This window comes from Theobroma cacao, chromosome 7, assembly GCF_053813885.1.
Source record: "Theobroma cacao isolate CCN51 chromosome 7, ASM5381388v1, whole genome shotgun sequence".
Classification (NCBI taxonomy): domain Eukaryota; kingdom Viridiplantae; phylum Streptophyta; class Magnoliopsida; order Malvales; family Malvaceae; genus Theobroma; species Theobroma cacao.
Genome location: NC_142645.1, coordinates 8,362,456 through 8,386,969, shown reverse-complemented (window position 1 = coordinate 8,386,969; position 24,514 = coordinate 8,362,456). Strand labels below are relative to the sequence as shown.

The window sequence follows — 24,514 nt, the reverse complement described above, 5'->3', positions numbered from 1 at the left end:
TATATACAAGTTTAACTAGAACTCAACTATTTAACTTAAACTACAATTTATCAGGTCATCGAAACCATTAACCACATTTTCATTTATTGTTTTGAATCATGGTGCATTTAGGCTTAATGGTGCAAGGAATGGAACGTCAGTTGGGTCCAACTAGAGAACTTGACCACATTTTTTGAGTCTTGGAACGCTGTGGCACTTAAGGAAAGAGAAATAAAAGTATGGAAGATGGCATTCTTTGCGATGATTTGGTCTCTCAGGCTGGCTAGGAATGACATTGATTTTGGAGGTAAAACTTGGGACCAGGCTCAGATCTACGAGTTGGTGAAGTTGAGAGTTGCCACATGGGCAAAGGCCAAATGGCCAAGGGAATATGGTAGGACTCTTGAAACCTCTACTGAGCCAAGGTTAGGTGCTGTTTTTAATTGTGTCAAAAAGACAAGACTTAAGGTAGAGTTGATGAATCCTGCAGAAGGTTCTATGAAGTTTAATGTGGACAGAGCAGCTAATGGAAGCCTCGGGGAAGATAGAATTGGCGAGATCCTCAGGAATTCTGTATGAGAGACCAATATGATATTCTCCAGGTCAATGGGGATGGGAGATTCTAACCTAGTGAAAGTGCTGCCCATTAGACAAGCTTTTATAATGTTCTCCGCATCAAACTAGAATTGTTCTCATTCTCTGGTCATCGAGAGTAACTCCACAAATGCGTTGAGTTGGATACAACCTAACCATGCTCCTTGAAGAATGAGAAAGTGGATACTCCAAATTGAAATGCTGAAAAGAAAGGTGAAAATGTGGGAAATTAAACATGTAAGAAGGGTGGCAAACTAGCAAGCAGATATCCTTGCTAAATCAGGAATAGGAAGGGAAATTGATCTGGTTAGTGTTTGGACTGAAGTTCTGAATAGTGATTCTGCTGAGAATGGCAATTATGGATGTATCTAGCCTTTATTTTGATTTGTCGGTGTAGGTTGATTTAAGGATCTGAATGTCCCCTTTAGGGATTGGTTTTCTTGATGAATTTCCTTGTTCTGTTCTATTTCTAGTTGTAGTGGAACAGAGAGTTGTTGAGGCTTGGCTTACTGGCTCCACAATGGGAGTACGAGGTGGTGTTGCTAAAAATATGTACAGGGATCTCTGTTTTGGGCCGATGATTTTGTTGTGGTTTACCACTGTCCTAACGGAGCATAACCTGGCAAAAAGGTTGTTTGGGGAATAGGCAGAAAGGTAGACCTGGTGAATGTTTGGGAGGACACTAATAGTAGGAGAAGTGAGGTAGGGCTAGGAGTGAATTAATGATCAGCGAGATTTTTTCTGGTAATTTTTGTGATGGTTTAGGTGCATCTTTGTGTGACTGGATGCTTCTTTTGCTTGTTGTAATGTTGGCCTGTTAGCACAAAATCTTTCTTGCCTGATTTCTGTTTTCAGTATTGACTGGTAGGCGGATAGCTTGTTTGTTTTGTTGTTGGTAATAGTCTATGATGGATGTTTCTGATGCTCCATTGGTTCCTGAGGTAGGGAGAGGTGGTGAAAGGGCTTGCTTGATGCTGATGAGCTCTGATTGAAAGGTTGAGATTAAAGACAACATTTAAGGAGCATGAATTGTGAATGTACTGCTTAGGAAATTCTATGTTAGTGGCCTTAGCTTTGCCCAATTATGTAATTTTGAGGGTTATGCCATCACTGGGACTGCGCATAGGTCTTAAAATTGCAGTGCTTTTGTACTTTTGATTAGATTTTAACCATGGGTTACCCCCTTTAATGAATTATTCCAACTTTCAAAAAAAAAACTTAAACGACAATTCAAAACTATCATAACAGAGCCATAAACCATTTAATGCACAAGGAATATTAATGTTTGTTAGATTTTATGAGATTTGCTATGCATAAATCCATCAAATAATGAAATGTACTCATAAACTTTAATTACTTGTAAAGTTGTTGCTGCCGTGGTGAAGTAGTTAAAGAATTGTACAATTGCTAATATCTATAGGAAAGCTGCCATCGAGCTTGTTGTTAAAGAAAAAAAAGCTTTTCCAGAATAAGAAGACGGTGACAAGGGTCTGGTGGTAGGCTGCTCGATACGCTATGGTTCATCACCACAAAGTCTTTCAAGGAAGAGATGTTGAACATTTCAGATGGAATTCGTCCTGTCAGCCCACTGTTCTCAACTGCAAACCTCTCGAAACGGACAAGTCTACTCAACTCCCTTGAGATTTCACCTACAAAAAGTATGAACCATTCCAGTTGTCTTCGGTGCAAGATGTTAATAGGTTTAATAGGATGATTATTCATCCATGATTTCCAGAGTCAGTGTATTTATGTAAACGACAAACTACTCAATTTGGAGTCAAAATCTTTAGGTTTTTGTTAATTTAAGGTTAAATATTTTAATTGTAATAATCAAGGGCCAAACATTTTAGGTTCCTTACAATTAAAGGTTAAGATGAGAGCTGTATAGCACTTGTAGGATACGCGCATAATGTGAACGCTGACTTGTCGTGTAAGATACAAAAAGGTAGTTTTGTCAAAAAGTATTTTGTGTTAAGTCTAAATGGTTGAAATTATGGCGTGGCGTGTAATAACTTTTTATCATGACGTGTAATAACTAAATTTTTTAACATAACATATAACAACTAAATCTTCAACATGGTGTATAACAACTATATTTTTCAGAACTAAATTTTCAATATGGCATGTAAGAAGTACATTTTTCAACATAACGTGTAACAATTACATTTTTTAACATAATGTGTAACAATTAAATTATCAACATGACGTGTAACAATCAAAGTTTCAACATAACATGTAACAACTAAATTTTAAAACATGGTGTGTAACACTTCAGTTTTCAACTTGGCTTTAATAATATTTTTTCACAAAAAGTAACAATAATATTTCCCAACATGCCATGTCATTAGCGCACGTGATTTTTTATCACATGTGATACATGTTCCATTCACCTATTAACTTAGTCTTTAATTGTAGGGAATTAAAAACGTTTAACCCTTAAATATTACAATTGAAACGTTTGTTCTTTAATTAAAAGAAGTGTCCAAATATTTAGCTCTAATTTAAGCATTTAGCCTTAAGTAAACTAGACCTTGGCTCTTGTATCATGAATTTATCATTAATGTAATGACTTATTTGATCGAGTTAAAAAGAAAACTGGGGCCGGAGGGTTGCACTCGTTTTTCTATTTTTAGCCTAGGAACAAGTGAAGTTTTATTCTAAACAGAAAAGGTGCTGTAGTTGACTAGGCTAGTAGGATGGAACTATCACGAAAAAAAAAAGACAGAACATAAATATAAAAAATAATCAATATTTAATATTTAATTTAATAAAAAAAATCAATTAAGAAAAATTTAATTTAATAAGAATTTCAATATTAATAAAAACTAAATAAAAATTAGTCAATATTTTAATTTAGTATGAAAATCATTAATTAATGATAAAATAGTTAATTGAGTAGATTGTCAAAATGTGTGTATATATATATATATATATATATATATGTTTGTTCACTATTTGCACTCTTATATATACTAATATTTAAAAGATTCAAATTTATATTTGTTAAAGATTATTTTTACGTAGTAACCATTAATCTTATTAATTATATTTTCTTTTGTTTTGGATTTTTTTACAATAGAAAAAATCCAAAAGGATATATCATAATTTGAACAAAATAGTTATAAAATTCAGAGTTTGAAATTGATGGAAAAGTAGCTTGTAAAGTTTACTTTGAAAGTTGATCATATCAAAATTTGCAACAAATGAATTTCAAATATCTTGTGTAACAATGGTTATTTGGGCATGAATGTAGCTTTCTTATCAATCTCTTTACATCAGTATTCGAGATTTTACACATGCAAAAGAATTAAAGATGATCTTCAATCTCTTTATTGAGTTCACTTCATACTTTACTTTTACTGTACAGCAAGCCCACAGGCAACATGGTGGAAGGAGGTATCATTTAGGTGCCAAATATAGATGATTTTCCACTGTCAAATTTCGGGCAACCTTCCAAGAGGACTAAGAGCGCAACCACCCCTGAAAAACCATATATGTCAAAAGTTAGTAAATGTCAAAGAGCATTAATTACCTGTCTGACAAATTATTTGATATTTAACATTTGGAGCAGTAACGTAGGAGAGATGATTTACCTCTGGATATGTTAGATTCTTGAACAGCAAGAAAGTCCCTTACAAATTCCTAATTTGTATTCCATTCTCCCCTTCTGTCATGGATGTTCTCTGTCTATTATCCTCCAGCTTGTTTTGGTTCTTCTGCATTTTGAGATGATCATAAGCTTTGTTTTAATGAACCATTCCTCTCTGTTTTGAAACATAATATTTCCAACACAAACTCCAATTGATACACCAGCAATGTAGCCCATGAAAGCAATCACCCACATCTAATATTCAAAGCTACTCAGTATGGAATGGTTTTTTCCTTTTTGAGATTGCTCAGAACTTATGGGGTCTGTTTCAGGCTGACAGCCACAAGGGGGCAGAAGACGGGGACATCACTTCATTGTGACGATTCCGTTGCTGCAAAGACGGGGTGTAGTTATTGCTAGCCTCCAGAGGTGTGGAAGATGCAGATAGGAGGATGATAATCAAGGAGCAGAAGCAATGCATCCATCGCTTGACTGACCAGAAATCTCTCATTTTCATTCTGGAAGGTTTTGGTTGAACAGGGCCCTGATTTCCCATTTAAAGTGACATAATCAAAATGTGGTGATGCCACTGCTGCAGTATTTACAGACTTCAAGGAAATTTCCCTCGTTAAAATGTGTCACATCCATTTGACTCTGTAACACTGTAACTTCAAATTTTCTAATGTCAGTATCGAGTGGGTTGAATAACGAGCAGTAGCCACATGCGAAAATGAAATATTGTCGGGAATAATTTGGTTAGTCATATTATGCGTCTGATCAGAATATTCTCAAACTAATAATAACCACAAGTCTTGAGGTAATTCAAGGAAAAGGCTAAAATATCCTGATTAGTCTTGCTTCTTGGCTGAACTGTTCCAACGAGATATTGACAAACGGTACACCATAGACTGAAATCCCAGTTTTGTCTGATCAAATCAACTTGTCCATAACGCCATTGACAAAAAAAGAAAAAACGTGAAACTTTTCCACTAACGTTATTCCTATGAAACCGCTCCGGTCAACATTTCAACACTAATTAGTCATGCAAAAATGTTAAAAACTAATTCTTAATTAATTAACTAATTAATCAAGTTAAGCATTCAGAAAGAATGCAGTGTTGAGTTTTATGAGTTTTGCTGAAAAACTCAGTGAATAATAGAGAGAAAAATTGAATGAAAGAAAGAGAGCTCAAAAGTTTTACAGGAAAATGGGTTTTCACACACCAATTCATTTCCCAGTTTTTGATTTTTGTACAATAATTTAAAAATAAAACGACACAGCCATCCACCGTGTAACAGCTAACCAATTACAAGACTTATTTAAACGACTTCTTAGCCTGCGCTTTAGACTATCAGAACTGGCAAAGATGAAATGACGCCGTATTGACTCCACAATTAAGTCTTCAATCTTCAAACGCCGTATTGACTCCACTAAACCACTTACTTTAGTGGGGTTCCTTAAACGTGAAGACACGACCTCAGTTTGTTTAAGTACTTCAAGCTCTTTATAACGGATTCCAAGCTTTCTTTTCCCAATTAAGTGGCATTTGTGAAATTCTTAATTTAAAACAATTAAATGAAAATCAAAATTATAAATTGATAAAATTCAATGAGAAGATCAATCAATGATGTGTAAAGACTTATTGAATATATTTTTGCATTCATTTTAGTATATAATCGATGAAAAGTTAAAGAGCTACCATTTGAATAGGATATCAAAGGACCAAAGTTTAAATTTGATCCCTTTATTATCTTAATTTCATTAATTTTTAGTCTCTCAACATCAATTTAATGAATTTAATCCTTACGCTTTTGCTTAAAAGTCAATTTAAGAGCGATTGGTAATGGTGTTAAATTAATTTACCCTTAATATGTATAGCATTTTGGTTATGCCATGACATGATGAGATGGACTAGTTTTTTTTACTACATGCCACATATCAATCTAAAAAACTTTGTTTTATTTCAATTCAATAATTAATATTCTTTTTAGATTAAAAAAAGAAACAATTTTAATATTTTTGTTATTAAAATTAAAGCTCCTTTTTACAAATGTGTATCATGTGATAAAAAAAATTCAAGTTGGCATATCCACATCATCAACAGAAATATCACATTGATGTGGCGGAAGTTAATGTCAGAATTTTACCAATTGTCCTTAAATTAAATACACTTTTAATAAAAATTATAAAAAATTAAATTCTTTGAAATTAGGATAAAGAGAATAAAATAACCAAATTAAGATAGCACAAAGATCAAATTCAAATTTGGACTATATCAAAATTTATTTTATTTGTTTGAATTTTTATACGCATACATATGATTTTCTTGCTTCAATTTCATTTTTTACTATCTTTATAGTCATTCCTCGTGTCTAATTAAAATTCAACTTATTTTAATTTTATTAATTTTATTTATTGATCACTATGTCTATTAGTTTCATAGTTGACTCACGCGTTATTATGCAAATTAGGTCGGATTCCGATTAAATGATTTCAAATTTGAATTATTTTGAATTTAAATAAATTTAAGTACATATGATTTCAAATTCTAAATGAACTATTTTCAAGTAAGGGTTAGGTATGCAAATGGTTGATTGCGATAAGTCCGAGATCACTAATATTTCCTTGGCCCCTAAGTAGATTTGTTTATATTTCCTAGTTAATACATTAGGATTAATTTTCTTTGGTGAAACTAATTATATTAGTCAATTTCTTCATGCATAGTACTGATTTGTACACCTTACTGCTTAAATTGTAAGAAATCCAAATAAATCATTGTTCTCTGACAGCATTTGGAAGCAAAGATTATCATTATTCATACACATACAAAGATTATCATCGATTAATCTGTGCTTGATAATGCATCAAACTTTTGATTTGTTTAAGTTCACTCCATGCATTACTTTCACTACTCGGAAACAGCCAACAAGCAACAAGGTAATTTTTTAATTTATGTACAAAGGAAGAAGTTACAATAAAGATAAAGAATTCTGCTGCATTCTCACCTTCTGCATGGACGCCTTCGTCTACTGTACAACTGTTCTGATCTTCGTCGCGGAGTGACATGAAAAGTCTTCATAAACCATCGATCTTTTACTTCAAACAAAATAAGTCCAGTGTACACTCCAATTATTACACCATTAATGAACCCCATCCAGGCAGCAAGCCAAACCCAATCATATACACTCCCAGTAGAAGGATTATCCTTTTTGTTTTTGCGCAGCAAAGTAGAAGGATTATCTGTTTTTGGTTTCTTTGAGTCACAAGTGGCCAATGGTTGACGACATAAGTCTGAATTGTTTGCAAAGCTGGATGCTGGAAACGTTTCTAACGGACCTCCCGAAGGTATGGTGCCACTGAGGTTATTATTGGAGACATCCATATCAGTGAGAAATTGTAGAAACTCCAATGATGATGGAATTCTGCCTTCTAGTTGATTATGAGATAGGTCAAGAACTGTCAATACTTTCAAACTACCAAGGGTTTCAGGGATGGTTCCAGTTAGTCTGTTGTGTCCCAAATAAAGAAATTGCAAGTAAGACATTGAACTCAAGCTATCTGGAATTGATCCAGACAAGAAATTGAAAGAAAGATCTAAGTAAATCATGCTGCCATCGCTTTTGAACATGGAAAGTGTCCAGCCATGATAAACTCTCATTAATGAACAAGAGTTAGAATCCAGAAGACCAACCAATCTTTCTGGTCTGATTCCTTCTGAATACAATAAATTATTGACAACATGACAGCCTTTTATTTCACCTTCATTTCTGAAATATGCAAACTTCCATTCACGATCATTCTTGAAATCTATGCCTGTTCGGTTGGCAAGCTCTGATGGAACGTTACCAGTGAAGTGATTATTATTCAAATCAAGCCATATGAGGCTTTGGCAACTGCCAAGCTCTGGAGGGATCCTCCCAGTTAATAAATTATGATTTAACTGCAGAATGCTAAGTTTTTGCAGAGTTCCAATTCCAGCAGGAATGTCTCCACTTAGCTGATTAAAGGAAAGTGATAACCAAATAAGATTTTTGCAGTGGCTTACTGATTCCGGAATTGTTCCACTGAAGATATTGTCGTTGAGAATAAGTGTCTCCAAATTGTTTCGCCTAAAGCATATGTCCTTTGGAATTTCACCAGAAAAGCTGTTTCCCCAAATGCTCAAGTCAGAAAGATGTGGGAGCATCCACACATCTGGTGGAATAGATCCACTGAGATTGTTAACACTAAAATCAATTGTCCTCAAGTTCTTGCAATTTCCGATGGTTGAAGGCACTTGCCCCGATCGAAAATTTCCTGCAAGTAGCAATTTTTGTAGGGAGAAAAAGGAGGTTGAAGAGGAGCAAAGCCCGGAGGGTATATTTCCGGTGAAAGCATTGGAACTGAGGTTGAGCACTCGAAGCTTAGTTATATTTCCTAGAGATGAAGGTATAGGACCACTAATGTTATTGAATGGAACTTGGAGGATTTCCAGTTTAGTAAGAGTAGTGATGACTGTAGTGAGAAAATTCCCAGAGAGTTGATTATTTCCCAAATTGAGGCTTTGCAAAGCATCACAGGACTTAAATGTCTCAGGAAACTCACCTGAGAGTTTATTTTCTGAAAGGTCAAGCTCCACTAGAGTCCCACAGGTCCATCCCAATTCTGGGGGGATATTACCAGAGAAGTCATTGTGTGCCAAATTTAGATGCTTCAAGTTTCCCATAATTCCCAAAGCGGCTGGAATTTTATCCATCAGCTCATTATAGGAGAGGTCGAGTTTCTCAAGGAGCCGGCAGTTGGTCAAGCTATGAGGAATGCCAGTGCCATAGAGAGCATTATTGGACAAGTTGAGCACCGAAAGCTTAGCACAGTTCTTGAATTCAAGCGCAGAGAAATTACCAGATATATTGTTATGAGAAATATCCAAAAACTCAAGGGACCCAGGTAAATCAGAAACTAGAAGGGTAGGGATATCTCCAGACAACATGTTATTAGAGAGGTCCAAAATTGACAGCTTCCCGCATGACGAGAAGGCACCAAGTTCAGCAGACAATTTGTTATATGAGAGATTTAACAGTCTCAAATTCTGACAATTTAAAAATGAACTGTTCAATATTGAGGAATCTGAAATGAGATTGCTTGAGAGATCAAGCTCCAGAAGAGAAGTCCCAAAGTCAAAACTGCCTCCTGGGATCAAGTTATGTGAAAGATTTAATGAAGTCAAACGATCGCAAGAATCAAAAAATGTTTTAGAAATTGGCGCTGACAAGTTGTTGAATGACAAATCAAGTGTTTCAATGATACAGGGGTAAGAAACCTTATTGAGGAATAGATAACCGGAGAACGAGTTTCCTCTCAAGTAGAGATGCTGGAGATTTTCCAGAACCATGAGACCATCAATTTGCAAACGACCAATCAGACCAGCGTAAGTGAAGTTGAGTGCACTAACCTGTCCACTAGGAGAGCAGAAGACCCCAACCCATGAACATGGACTCAAAGATGCAGGATTCCAATTATCCAGGAAACCATTCGGGTCAGCTTCAACAGAACTATGCTTGAAAGCCAACAACGCCATTACCTCATTGCTTTGGTTCTGCTTCTCTGAAGATGTCAAAGGTACAGTACTACTGACCTCTGAAGGCATAGAAGGAGCTAGGAGGAAGAAAATGAAAAAGTGGATCATAAAATGCATTCATTGCTCGTTAAGCATCCTTGCAGTTCTCATCATCAATATTCTGGAAGATTTCAGATAATGGTGACTGCTTGGAGCTTGAAAGCATTAATTTATATCATTCTGCAGTCTTAAGCGACTGGAAACTTCCAGGAAATCTCTCAGTTAGCAACATGAATTTGACTGGAACTTCACTTTTGCGCTGGCCATTGTCATGTGGCTCCAATAGAATTTGAGGTCTGCCATGTGAAAATGTTAAAAAATCACCTTTGCTAGTCACGTTTTGGTACCTTCTTCGTAATTTGAAAATTATTTAAAACAGCCAAAAGGGAGCAGCAATTGTTTATTATTATCATAACTACATAAAAAACACGAAATCCAGAAGCACAAAAAAATAAACCGACATATTTGCCTTCATAAATTATTAAATTAACTTTTTTGTTTTTAATGATTACTTTTTATATTAAATTAAAATGTTCACTGATTTATATTTATTTCTTTATTTAACATTAAAGTTTTTTTAAAAGGCATTAAAGTTGATTTCAGTACTTTGTAACGTGTACAAAAACTGCCTCAATTCTTTAAGTAAATTTTTTAAAGTCGTTTAAGTAAATTTTCCTTAATTGATAATTTTCTTAAAAAATTAAACATTGACAAATTGATTATTACTTAAACTATTTTACTCTTGAATAATGATTTTTTTATTAAATTAAAATAATGACTAATTTTTGTCTATCTATTTTCTTTTCAATCTTGAACTCTTTATTAAAACGAATTTTTCTTAATAAATTAAATTTAAATTTGACGTAAACAAGTTAATTATCAGAGTCCTACTTAAACTTATGTATAACTTTATTTGATACACGCAAGTTAGCTAAAGAAATGGTTTTTTATTAGATGTAGATTTTCATTGTCCAACAACAACCATTTATTTAATCAAATAACAGACGTATGGTTTGATAAAAGCAATTGCATCGGTTGAAGTCTTTGTTTATTTAAAAAAGTTATTTAAATATATAAAAATTTTATTAATTAATGTCAAATTGTTAATTATAACTTTAATTATTTGTAGCAGCAAGGATACACGATAAAGACGACTCCACCGACTCAAACTATAGAAACAGAAAAAGCCAGTCCTTGAAGGACTATTCTATTACTCTTCCTTGAAGCGACGATTTCTCCCAAGAGTGATTGGTTGGTTGGTTTGCCAATGGGGAGAATGGAAGGGACTCGGAGTTACTCAGCGAACCCTAGCGATTACCAGCTTCTTGAAGAAATTGGCCATGGCGCCACTGCTACTGTTTACAAAGCAATCTATCTTCCTTCAAAGGATGTCGTGGCTGTCAAGAGTTTGGATCTTGAACGCTGCAACGGTAATAATTTGGATGACGTACGTCGGGAGGCTCAAACAATGAGTTTGATCGATCACCCTAATGTTCTTCGGGCGTATTCTTCGTTTGTAGTTGACCACAACCTTTGGGTAGTCATGCCGTTCATGTCGGAGGGTTCCTGCTTGCATCGCATGAAAACGGCTTTTCCCGATGGATTCGAAGAGGCTGCCATCGCTTCCATTCTTAAGGAAATTCTTAAGGCTTTGGATTATCTTCACCGACAAGGACATATCCATCGGGATGTCAAGGCTGGGAACATACTGCTTGATAACAATGGAACGGTTAAGCTCGCCGATTTCGGTGTTTCAGCTTGCATGTTTGATTCAGGAGACAGACAACGTTCGAGAAATACCTTTGTGGGGACTCCTTGCTGGATGGCACCGGAGGTCTTGCAGTCAGGAACGGGATATAACTCCAAGGCAGATATATGGTCATTCGGCATAACAGCATTGGAGTTGGCCCATGGTCATGCACCCTTTTCGAAATATCCACCGATGAAGGTTCTGTTGATGACCATACAAAATGCTCCTCCACGACTTGATCAAGATCGTGATAAGAAGTTCTCCAAGTCTTTCAAAGATATGGTTGCGATGTGCCTGGTGAAAGATCAAACAAAGAGGCCCACTGCAGAGAAATTATTGAAGCATTCGTTTTTCAAGCATGCAAACCCTTCGGAGCTTTCTGTGAAGAAGTTATTTGCTCCTATGCCACCTCTATGTAATCCTGTGAAACCCCTTCAGCTTAAAGATGCTGCAGAGCAAGAAGCTGCATCGCAGAGTCAGTATCAAAGAGGAATTAGCGCCTGGAATTTTGATATTGATGATTTGAAAGCGCAAGCATCTCTGGTGCATGATGATGATGATATTCACGAGGTGCAAAGATGATGATCGAAGCATGAAATCAAGCCTTGGTGAAAAGAGCTCACTGTATTAGCTCTTCTCCTATTGTAGTTTCCAAAATGATCTATATATGAGCTAGGGCATAATTTCAGCCTAGTTATTCTGTTAGCTTCTATTTTCTGGGTGTTTCCCCTCTTGTAAATATTGTAGCAGGAAACCTGCTTCCTTCAAATATTGAAATAAAATTTCAATAATCCCCAAAAAAAAAAATAGCCGCAGCTTAGTGCAAATTAATTATAGGACTTGCAAAACTTGTGATAGCGCAGCAGACAGGTGTAGTACTAACAGAGCATTTGGAGATTGTTGCAGTTGATGTGCGGTCAAAAGAGAGCAGCCATTGTTTATTTGAAAGCACCAAAGACTAGTATTTCATTTAAGTAATAATTTGATATATATTATATTTACAATTGAAAGCAACCGAAAGACTTGAGAAAATAAAAAAAAGAAAAGGACGCAAGCCCTCTCGGGAATCATTCATGTAAACACTATTGCTTGAAAAGATGCTAATTGACTAATGAAATAATATATTATTACCATTATTATATAAAAACACGAAATCTATACATATATATATATCTTTAATATTTAAAAAAAAAAACAGATAAATGATTTTCATTTGAATATGACATTTACAAAAATCTAAGTGCCCCAAGATCGAATGAGGAAGACATAAAACCCTATTCTTTAATTGGGTTGTGGATACAAAACTTAAAGTAACTCGTTTACCTGGCTTGCGAACAAGCAACAAGAGCATAGGCAATCTGAAGTCACCCACCTCAAACGGCAATGCCACACACCTATACACAGTGACACAAACAATGAAGAACAAAAATTGTGCTCTTTTTTTTCTCAAATAAGTCTATTTTATTAAAAGAAAGTAACTTACAAAGCTTCAATCTGGAGAGACAAAACATAACTCACCAGAAATAACACCTAAGATAACAATAAAATAAATTATACATATAAGTAAGCTCATTATATTACAACTAACAAATAAAATATGCATTGAAGCACCCTCCCTAAACTCCCGTAGCGTTTAAGGACGGAGTTAACCAACTTTTATTAGGGGGTTAAAAAATAAGAGGAATAAAGAATAAAAATTTTTTAAATTAATATATTGAACTTAACTATTAATAATCAAAAGATTCATGATAAATAATAATTTTATATAACATATAAATAAAAAAAAAAAACTTATAATAGTCTTCTAAGAAAATTTTGTTCAAGGATGGCAATGTTTTTTTGATATATAAACAATTACATTATCTGTAAGAAACTCATCATCTATTTTATTCTAAAGTCTTATCTTTCTCAATATAAACAATTAAAACATTAATACAATCAACACCCAATATTCTTATTTTAGTCTATTTAAACAATCTCTAAGCACTCCCACACACCCTGCTAGACCGAGTTTCCCTCTAACGAATTCATCAACATTAAAGTTCAGTTCATCCGTCATAGGGAAACCCAAGCAATCCCTGTTATTGGGCCATTTCTCCCATCACTTATTAAAAACAAAATTATTTTGAGCAAGTCATAAAGACCACAATGTAGGACCCACCACTGATATCCATCTCTTCCTCCATATGCTATTCAAGAAAAGATTTTTACTAAAGGTCCGTTTGTTTTAGTGTAAAATATTTTTTTAAAAATATTTTTAGGATGTATATTTATTTGGAAGGTAAAAAATTTATTTCAAATGTAAAATATTTTACGAGTCAACGGAAAAAACAACTATTGACCACGAAAAATGACTTACACCTTAGAGTGGCGTAAGACATTTTTAGAAAAAAAAAAAACTCTTATTCTAAGTTTAAGAATATAGATTAATGAATATTAATATTTAACTTAAAATATTAAAAAATTAAAAATATATTAATATTTAACTTAAAAAATTTTAAACTTAAAATATTAATATATAAAATTTTCAATACTATTAAAATTAAAATATATTTTTTAATGAAACCATTCAATGCAATTAAATTTTTTATTTATAAATTGAATAAATCTTACTAATAAATATAATAAAAAAATATTTCAATGATCATCGTTTAATGAATAGATATAAGTATAGGTTTTGAATGTCTTATATAATTGATAAATATTGATATTTTTACAGTGAATACACATAAACATAGGTTTTGGATGTCTTAAATAATTGATAAATATTGATATTTTAATAGTGTTATGATAAAAAAGTGATGAAATAGAAACTTTTTTAAAAATTAGAGCTTACTTTAATTATTGACTAACATTCTATAAGACTTAAGAATTGTATAAATGATTGTATTGCACTAATCATTAAATAAAATACTCAGATATGAGCATGCTTTTACTGGCATCTATAAACACCCATTAACCGGATCCAAACAACTTAATTGCTATAAACTATTTTTCATTCAAAGGAAGATAATTTACCCAATAAGGAAAGCAATGGGTTCTATACAGAACAAAAAATCGAAGTACTACTGGCAATAGGAAAGCAAAAATAGTCCATATCCATATGGATGCAAAAAAGGTATGAGGCAGTTAACAAGATTTACTACCAATTTGATAGACCATGCATCCATCTTGCTTCCACTATTTAAATCTTATGGGTCAACAACAATAGGTAACCCATACCTCAAAGATTATAACTAATAAACATGGTTTCACAAGTTAGAAAAAGTTTGACTAAGGCAAGGATGTAATCCATGGTTTGGAACCTCATGGATGAGAATAAGGCAATGGAATTGACAAAGAAATTCATAAACCTATGTGGGATAAAAGAATTGATAAAGAGAATAGATAAAGAGAATAGAGATGATAACGAAGATTATACTTGAAAATAGAAGAATTCAAAAATGAAAAACACAGATGTGGCAAACCTCAAGCCCACATATTTAGAGCGAAAAACCAAAAAGATCAAATCCGCATCTAGAAGCCTCCAAACTCAACAAACCCACGTCAACCCACATGTCAATCAACTGGAGCTCCACATGGCACAAAACTATCACGCCACTTGGTCCAAAAATAACGCACATCTTAAATGTTTTAAGACATATCATTATTGATTTTATGTATAATATGTTTATGTATATAGGGTGTAACAACAATTTTGTTTTTCAACCTGGCTTATAATAATCTTTTTTAACCACAGCATGTAATATATTTTTGTACATGACATGTAATAATAATATTTTTTCAATATGGCATTTAACATCATGTTCATGGCGTATAACATCATTTGCACTTGAATATGAGGAGGTTTTATTAAAGGTAATTTTGTTTGAACTTGGTTAAAAACAGTTAAAATTATAAAGAGAATTATTTTTGAAAACATATTATCTTTAAGGATTATTTTTTATAATACCCCTTAGTTCAATTAATGAACACATTAGCTAACAACAATCCATGTCCAATATGGATTTGCCAACTAAGATACCTCAAGGCGGTTAACGACTATAAAAATAGAAGAAGGACTACTCTGTATACTGGATGACTCCTTATTTTTATGTTTTCAGTTATACTCGTAAAGGGATATCTTTTAAAAATTTGTATTTAATATTTGTATAATAATAGATTTCAATTAGTTATGCACTTTAAGAGGAGAATATATAAGATGACAAATATAGGATGACTCATGTTTCTTAAAAATATACGATAATTCAATCTCGTTGAAAATGGAAGGATTATTTTAATTCTATGGTGTATATATATAGAAGCATATGGGTTGCACATCCTAATTACTTATGTCTTTTTTTTTTTACCTCTACAAGTTCACATAATTCCTTTAAAATTTTATATTTAGTATTCAATGCATAGATACAGTTAACTTTAATCAATGAAAAAAAGAAAACCATTCTCTAACAATACCAAACAAGGTATATAGGATGAGATTTATCTTACTCTATATTTATACCTCTATATTAAAGGAAGCCTGAAAGGCTTCCTAAAAGTTGACAAGCGGTGCCTCAATTGAGTTACATGTGATACTCAATTTGGAAAGAAAAGAGTTGGGTTGGGAAGAAAGGGAGGTCAGTGAAGAATTGAATGGCTTTTTGGTGGCACCTTAATTGAGTAACACGTGGCACTTAGTTGGGAAAAAAAAGAGTTTGGGTGTGTTTGGTACAAGGGATGTAAAGTCACATTCTCTGCAATGTACTCAATTAAATTATATTGTAATATTTATTTTGTAAAAGACCACTATAATATAAGATTGCAAAATAATTACATTACAACCAATGGATGTAATGTGATTGCAGTCCAAAACCAATGCAATCATATTACATTGCACTCTGCAATATCTTTAAGGACATTTTTACCCATCATCTTTTAAACAAATTACTCACAATCCGAAGCAAACAAAGCGTAGGGATGCGAATAAACTTCAACAAAACCCTATCCTTGCTCCCCGCTCCCTGAAGACGGCCTAGGTCCCGCTCCAATTCGGTTAATAGTAGTGGCATGAAGTTCGCCGTGAAGGCATGGAGCAACGGAAGAGCATGGACAGGTGTGCTCCACCTGGGCTGCTGCCCAACCCCCATCGAGACTCCTCTTCTCCTCTCCACCCGTAAAGGCCTGCCCCTTTTCATCTCTCCTAACCTTCTCCCTTCCCTCCCTTCCCCTGACTCCCGTCTCCTCCATGTTAGCCCTCTTCACTTGTAAGTTCTTTCTTTTTGCCTTTGATTTATCTTTCATTCCTTGTTTCGTGAAAACATTTTGTATATTTTGTAGCTTGGAAGGCCTTTCGATCAAAACAATATAAAAAATCAGAGGGCTTCGCCAGCTGCTCGGTTTGCATGAATATGGGTTTGTGGCTGTACCAAGGGATTCCATTCAATGCCTTCCGGAAGCTATGAGGGTAGTTTAATATATAAGGGTAGTTTTGAAAATTAACATTACATACCTTATAAAGTACTTGTAAAACAAATATTGCAATGTTATCTTTTTTGTATTTTAATTATTACATTACTTATATACCAAACACTGCAATGTTATCTTCCCTGCAATCACATTATTCGCAATTACATTATCTGCAATCACATTACATTATAAAGTATCAAACGCTACCTTTGTGTTAAGAAGGAAGGGAGGGCGGTGAAGAGCAAAAAGGCTTTTTTAAAGTGTTTGTGTTTTGCTAAGGGCTTTGTGGTCTTTTCCCTTGATTTGGTTGCCTAGAAGCTTTTCTTTTCCTCTTTGGTTATCTCTTTTTCTTTCTTCTGATTATTGCATTTCTTTTCTCTTTCTTTTTGGTTTTGCTTTTCTCAATCTCTGCAGCTTTTGGTCCTGCTTTCTCTTTTTATTTGGCTTTGCCTTAGATTTCGCTTTTGCACATTATTGTTGTTTAGTGTTGATTTTTCTTCCCTTTTTTTTGTGAGTTCATGTTTAAATTTTTTTTCTTCGTTTTCTCCTTAGTGTTGCTTGGAGTATTTGTGCTTTTATCTTTTTGATTCATGTTTCCATTTGTTTAAGTTTGTTTAATTTTTTGTCTCTCTCTGTAGCTTTTGGTTCTACTTTCTCTTTTTATTTGTCTTTTTTAAGGCACATTATAGATTTCACTTTTGAACATTGTTATCGTTTAGTGTTGATTTTTTTTCATTTTTTTGAGTGAGTTCATGTTTAATTTTTTTTCGTCGTTTGCTCCTTAGTGTTGCTTGGAGTATTTGTGCTTTTATCATTTTGATTGATGTTTGGATTTGCTGGAGCTTGTTTAATTTTTTATATTTATTCTGTTATTTTGTTTTTTCTTTCTTAGCTCTCGGTATTGGGATTACTGTGCATGGGTTATAAAGAGGTGCTTTGCATTGTTCATGTTTGAGTTAATTTTTTGTATTTGTTCTGTTATTTTGTTTTTTCTTTCTAAGCTCTCAGCATTGGGTTTAAGTTTGGGTTTGATGGAATTTGTTTAATTTTTGGTATTTATTCTTAACAAACAACTGTTTATTTAATTGCATTGTATATATGTTTCCTTTGATAGAACAAAAGCCAGATTTTTTGTTGATTTGTCTTTCTCAAGTTATATTTAATTTGTGCTTCTAAAGTTATTTAATAATTATTTTTTTTTGTTTCTCTTTCTTTTGTAGGTTTTCCAGTTGAAGTTGGTCTTTGTAGTTGTTTATTAGGCATAGATTGGGTTTGTTATGATATTTTTATCTTATTTTTATATTCTTTGATTTATGTAATATTTTTTCAGTTCTAAAAAACAGTGCTTTATATTAAAATGATTCGGGCATGTTAAATATAAAAATGTTAAATGTTAGACCTATTGATTATTATTGATTAATTTAAGTTTTTGTAATTGATTTATTTTCTATATTTTTTGTTTTACAAGACACTTGGATAAAGAAATCTTTTATTTAGGTGAGGTTAAGTTAGCCATTGGGTTTTGTTTAGGGCTATTTATTGAAACTTATATGTGTTTCATGCTAATTATTTATTGTGTTTGTAGAACATTATTATGCTTACCAAAATAAGTTGATTAGGTTGAGCAGATATTTGACTAACTTGAATAAAATAGTAGTAGTTCATCTTGATATTGACTACAAAGTGCAAAACTATTTCTCTCTTTTTACTGATTTATCAAGTCATCCTTGAAGATTTACTATCAAAATTTTCATATGACTATTTTAGTTTCTATGCCTTTAGTGTTTAGTCATCTGTAGCATCACTTCATGGTGAAGATTCCATTAATTCACCACAATTGATATTTCTTTTCATGCCATCCTATTTTAATTGTAGAAAAAGGATTTTGAGTTTAATGGAATACGAGAGTTATAAGTTTGCATAAATGTATCTAGCATTAGATTCAGTTTGCAATTACTCATTGTGTCTTATTTGTGTTTAGTGCTTTGCTTTATTGTTTAATGAAATTTGTTTTGTTTTGGTTTTTGATTTGTATTTTATACATTTACTCATGAGTTTTAGAACTGTACTGACATGGTTTCTCTTATTGATTTCTTTTGTCATTTTCTTTTTGTTTTGCAGGGGTGTTGTATTTATTGTTGAGTACTAAGCTCTAGATATGCTTTACAGAATATTATAAATTTAAATCTTACTAGCTTTAGATAATTGGATTTAATGGTTTTTGGTTTGCCAAGTTCTATTCAATTTTTTTTTGAAATAATAGTGTGCATTTGTTATGTCAAATCTGTCCTTGGATATCTAACTCGAACGCTGCTATATTGATATTCCCATGATTTACCCTTTGTTTATCCATGATTTAGCCTTTGTTGATCATTTTTCAAGCTATATATTTTTCAACTCGACACCTAGAGTATTGTCGACTGTTCTTGATTAGTTTTGTTTTGATTTGTTGAAATTTAATCAGTTTTTTGTTTTCTTTATTTATTCATTCAGTTTTTTTCAAAACTTCTTTGGTGTATCTTTTTGTTAATTTAATGGCTATTTTCTTATAATAAAAAGCATCTTTAGTCATGGTTATTTTTAATTTATCTTATGTTTAATTGCTTTGTCATTTTCTCTTAATTTTTTGATTAAATTGACTGCTCTATGCTGTATGAAATATGTTGTTAGGCATCAATGTTAGTTACAGGATGTTAAAATCAATTATTTATTATAAATGTTTTAGATTACAATTAACTGTTTTTTTCGTTGATAATGCAAAACAGAAGCTTTATGCTGCATGAGTATGCGTAAGTGATTTTAATTACAGCAATTTGCATCATTTGTTACCCATAAAAAATTTTCAAAATCAAAAAGTATAAAAATGAGTATTAAAACAAGTCTGTTAGGTGTTTTACTTATTCAAGCATATGAAATCCCATATATAAGCTATAGATTAACAAGAATAGTGAGGTATTTGAATGGTGCCTTTTATTTACTGATAATTGCATTTAATTTTATATTTCAATGCCTCACAAGCATGTTGCACATTACTTAGCTAAGGCTTATCAGGCTCTCACGGACCTAATATGACAACTGGAAAGATAGATGATGAGAATTTTGAGAACTATACCCAATTCGCGGCTTTTTTCCTAAAATTTTCTTGGCATACCGGTAATTTATTCACCCCCATTTTGTCATTCTTTCAATGATGTGCAATTTACATTTTTAGACTATTGTCAACTTTAACACAAGATTGAATATAGTTTTTCACTCCCTTCTACAAATATTTTATTGTATTTCTAAGAGTTTATCAATTCTGCCTAAGGTTAGATATAACAAAGAGTTAGCTGAATTGTAAAACTAAAATTACTGATAGCCTATTTACAATCTGCATCTTATCTTAGTTGTCAAGATATCAATAGCTGGTTGATAGAGTTGTCTTTGAAAATATGCCAATTGTTTAGTGCTATTCTTACATGTTGGAATTTTGTGTGAATTTCATCTCTGTCTTCCAATTATCACCTGTTTTTCATCTTTAAAAAAAAAGAGAGTAGATTTAAGAAATCCAAGATATTTAATAATGTGTATGCGTTGCTTCATTTATCCTTTGCAGTAGTCTGGCATTGCATTTGAATCTATGTATGCTTGATTGGAGGTTTTAATCTATGGTTTACATATGTTGGATTAGCAAAAATGTAAAGCCTGATAATTGAACTTTAGTTAAAAATGTAAGATATTTTGTTTCCCTCTGATTTCTAGGAATGAAGCAGATTGTTAGCCATTCTTTGAATTTTAAATGTTGTTTGATTCCTGATCTTTTCTTTAGATATGTATGTGTTGGATATGGCTTTGGTCTTGATTTATATTTGCTTTATAATCATCATTTTAACTCAAAAATTCACATATTTATCATCCAAAAGCTCATTGAAACTAAGATTACATAAGTATTTATAACTAAACCAAAACCTTAATAAAATGTAAAATATAGAATATAACCCTAACACCCAAATATTTGAAAATTAAATACAATATTAATGAATATAGTCTAAAACTAGCTTAAATATATGTAGAAATTGAAATCAAAATCATTAATTTTAAAATAAAACTAACATACCTTTATGCTGCATAAACCTGGTTTGACAATGGAAATGTACTTAAACAAAATTTTTAAAATTTTTACATCTTTAAAAGAAAAATGTTTGTACTTAAAATACAAAATATGGAAATGTATATTGGATATAAATTCAAATGGATTTGTAATTTAACCTTAAATGTTTAGCTTATCAAAGTTTTCAATCATGCTGCTATTAAGAAGTTCAATTTCTAATTGAGACCTTTTCTTTGTCTTCTCGTATTTTTTGACTATTGCTTTTGTCCTCTCCTTTTCTCAAGAGATCCCTACAAAGGCTATATTGATTTTATTGTCAATGTCATAGAGCTTATATTCATTATTGTTTTGTGTTTTCAGATTTCTTTCTTTGTTGTGCTGGCACAAATTCCAACTTCCAGTTTTTGTTTCCATGCCTTTTAGGTATTGCAATTTTATCTTCTTTTTAAGTTTGTTGCAAATAAAATACATACAACAAAATAAAATTATTTAAAGTTAAAACATTTACCAACATAACAAAAAAAAAGTAATTATTACTCATTCTAATAGATTTGACAAACTTAACCTACCAGAAGTAAATCACATAACAAATAAATAATACTTTTGATGTTATATTGTCATTAACATCTTACATAAATATACTAATAATTCTTACTGCCAACCTATGTTTTGACAATTTATTAAGTTTAGTAACGGGTTCTGCTGTCAATGATGGTCCTTTTTCTGTTGGAAAAATTTGTTTTCGTTGTTAAGGGAAGAATTAGTTGACAGGCAAAGGCACATGAAAAATCAATCTAATGCTTGCAAGAAGATTCTTTATTTTAAAATCAGAAAATCTATGACCAATCATATTTCATATAGATTCATTATCTTTCACAGTTCACGAGTCGACCTCTTCCTCCTTTAGTAGCAAAAATAATTTCCTCCAATTGAAATTTGGACTCTTCCTTGACAACACAACTGTTGTTAAAACGATACAATTGGAAGAAAATGCCCCTTTTGGGGGAATTATTTATAAGAGATGGTTGATTGTTTGTGCTGCTTCATTATGGTCTCTTTGGCTAGCGCGAAATGAGACAGTCTTTAACTCTAAGGTATGGGATGGCCTCCAAATGTTTTTCCTCATCAAATTACGCTCAATGTCCTGGATACGAGCTTCTGAAGGTGTCGATGCCATTGATAATATGGGATGGTGGACTGACCCACATCTATCTTCGAGGAGGAAAGCACCATATCACCACCACGTGGGCACTTCATGGTCTCCACCCCCTACTGGTGAATTCAAATTTAATATCGACAGCTCGGCTAAAGGCAAACCAGGACCTGCTGGTTGCGACGGCGTCCTTCGAGATTCTGATGGTCATGTTGTTGGCCTTTTCTTTTGCCTTATTGGCTTTCATGATTCCAACTTTGCAGAGCTTATGGCCAATCTTAAGGCTCTTAAACTCTTTACTGCTACTCCTTATACATCATCTCCCTTAATCATTGAATCTGATTCACGCGTTGCTCTCTCGTGGGTTAACTCAGTTGAAAAACGACTGTGGGACAAATGGAGTATTTTTAACGAGTTAGACTCTCTCTGCGTTACACTAGATACGGTTTCCTTTAAGCATATCTTCAGAGAAGGAAATGGTTTTGCTGATTCCTTGGCAAAGTATGGTGTCAATAATAACACATCATTTTCTGCTTGGTGGTGACCTCAATGGTCTCTTTGATTCTGATCTTTTTGGTTGTTCTTACTCTTTGATATTTGGATCACCACGTTCTGTTTTTCTCACCAATGTTTGGCTACTCTTTACTGTTATGTTTTTCTGCTCTATACTGTTTTATTTTTTAGTTCATTTCATAGGCAGGGCTTTCCCCAGGTTTTTCTTTTGCTTTTGATCTTTTGTAACAGTGAGTACCTCTCATCTGTTACCTACAGTTGTTGTTCCTATGGCTGACATGCCTTCTTTTGTACTTACTAATTAATCTTAATGAATGACTTAGCAAAAAAAAAAATGGAAGAAAATGCACTATTAAACAAAATAAATTTTATAACTGTTAATGTATTGATTGTCATAATTATTGCTATAAAATTTGTTTTATGCATACTAAATTCTCAAATCTTATTGAAAGTAATTGTTTAGCAAATCAAATTGATACTTAACAAAGGTTATTTTGTTACTGACTTGCTATTATATTTTTGGGTATCGTTTATTGGAAAAGGAAAATGATGATAAAAGTTAGTAAATAACTTAAACTTAAAGAAAGATTAATGATTATTTTACCATTAAAACAAGTGTGAACTTTAAAACATAGACCTTTTAACCTCGGTTTAGATTTATTATATTAGATGAATAGATTGATATGAAAGTTAATATCAACATTATCTTGGTTCGTAAAACTAGTTGCTGTTTATCTATTGCTCTTAGGTTGAGTCAACTATCTCTTTTATTCTTTACTAGATTTTTGCTTCTATTGATTGAGTTTTATGTCTTTTTCAAATATGAGAAATTTGCCATTATAAAAGTTGTTCTGAAATTTCTTCAATGCATATTATCTATAGCTGTCCTTTAAAGCAGTTAGGAACTCATGATATTTTACATTGATAAATCAATCTATTTTTTCCAATGTTTTGGTTTTATTATTGGTAAATTTTTATCCATTAATCTCTATATCCAGCTATGACTCAAATTAACTACATTTGGGTTATTGTTGTTAGAGTTTGCAATATTTTTTGTTGTTGTTCTCTCAGATTCTTTGCATCAGTTCATATTTTATGTTTTCATTGATTCTTTTCAATGCTTTCTGTATTTTCTTCTTTGAACAACTGTTACCATGTTGAAGATATTTTTGAGTCTACGAATCTCAATGGTCATGTAGATCAGAAAAATGGATTATTCAATTGAATATATTTAATCATTATTACATCTTAATTTGTCATTTTCCTATTAAAATCTATATTTATTATATATATTTTTAATTATTTAAGAGTACCATCAATAATTTGATCAACTTTACACAGCTAAATGTTACCTTTGAAGAATATGAAATTTCTATTAAGAGTTCTTTTTATTCTCATTTTTTAAATTTTATATCATTCAAATCCTTATGTTTAAATTGTCTTAATGTGCTTCTTCTTTGCAAATATAAAATACTAAGTAATGTTTCTACTATGCTTCTTTTAATGCTAATGAAAACTATACTATTCCAAAACCTATATGTGATTAACCACAATAGGAGATCAAGGTAGACCTTAGTTAAAGTAGGCAGCGTCTATTGCTTTTGATCAACTTGGATTATTGCCAAGTTTTCTTCTCCCTAGATGAAATCATCCAAAAGGATTTTCTCTATATTCATTGAATTTGGATTCATTTTCTATGCCTTTGAAATTGTTTTTCTGTTTTTCTGTTGTCTAAAACTGCTTACTTTACCAATGTATATATAAAATGATTACAACATTTTTTATTACTTTGCATTGTTAATTTT

At 32.4% G+C, this 24,514-nt stretch overlaps 2 protein-coding genes and 1 pseudogene across 2 annotated transcripts; 2 read left to right on the top strand and 1 right to left on the bottom strand.

Annotated features, from left to right (window-relative positions):
- Positions 1 to 7,091: 7,091 nt before the first annotated feature.
- On the bottom strand, positions 7,092 to 9,886 carry LOC148761619 (receptor-like protein kinase BRI1-like 3 pseudogene; annotated as a pseudogene).
- Positions 9,887 to 10,837: 951 nt separating this feature from the next.
- Positions 10,838 to 12,326, top strand: LOC18594285 (uncharacterized). Its single transcript, XM_007021794.3, is given in 2 exon segments — positions 10,838 to 12,081; positions 12,083 to 12,326. Coding segments are annotated over 2 exon segments (1,113 nt in total). The 5' UTR covers positions 10,838 to 11,025; the 3' UTR covers positions 12,140 to 12,326.
- Positions 12,327 to 22,182: 9,856 nt separating this feature from the next.
- Positions 22,183 to 22,740, top strand: LOC148761618 (uncharacterized). Its single transcript, XM_088808665.1, has one exon. It carries the CDS (start codon positions 22,183 to 22,185, stop codon positions 22,738 to 22,740), a length of 558 nt encoding a protein of 185 aa, XP_088664791.1.
- Positions 22,741 to 24,514: the final 1,774 nt, after the last annotated feature.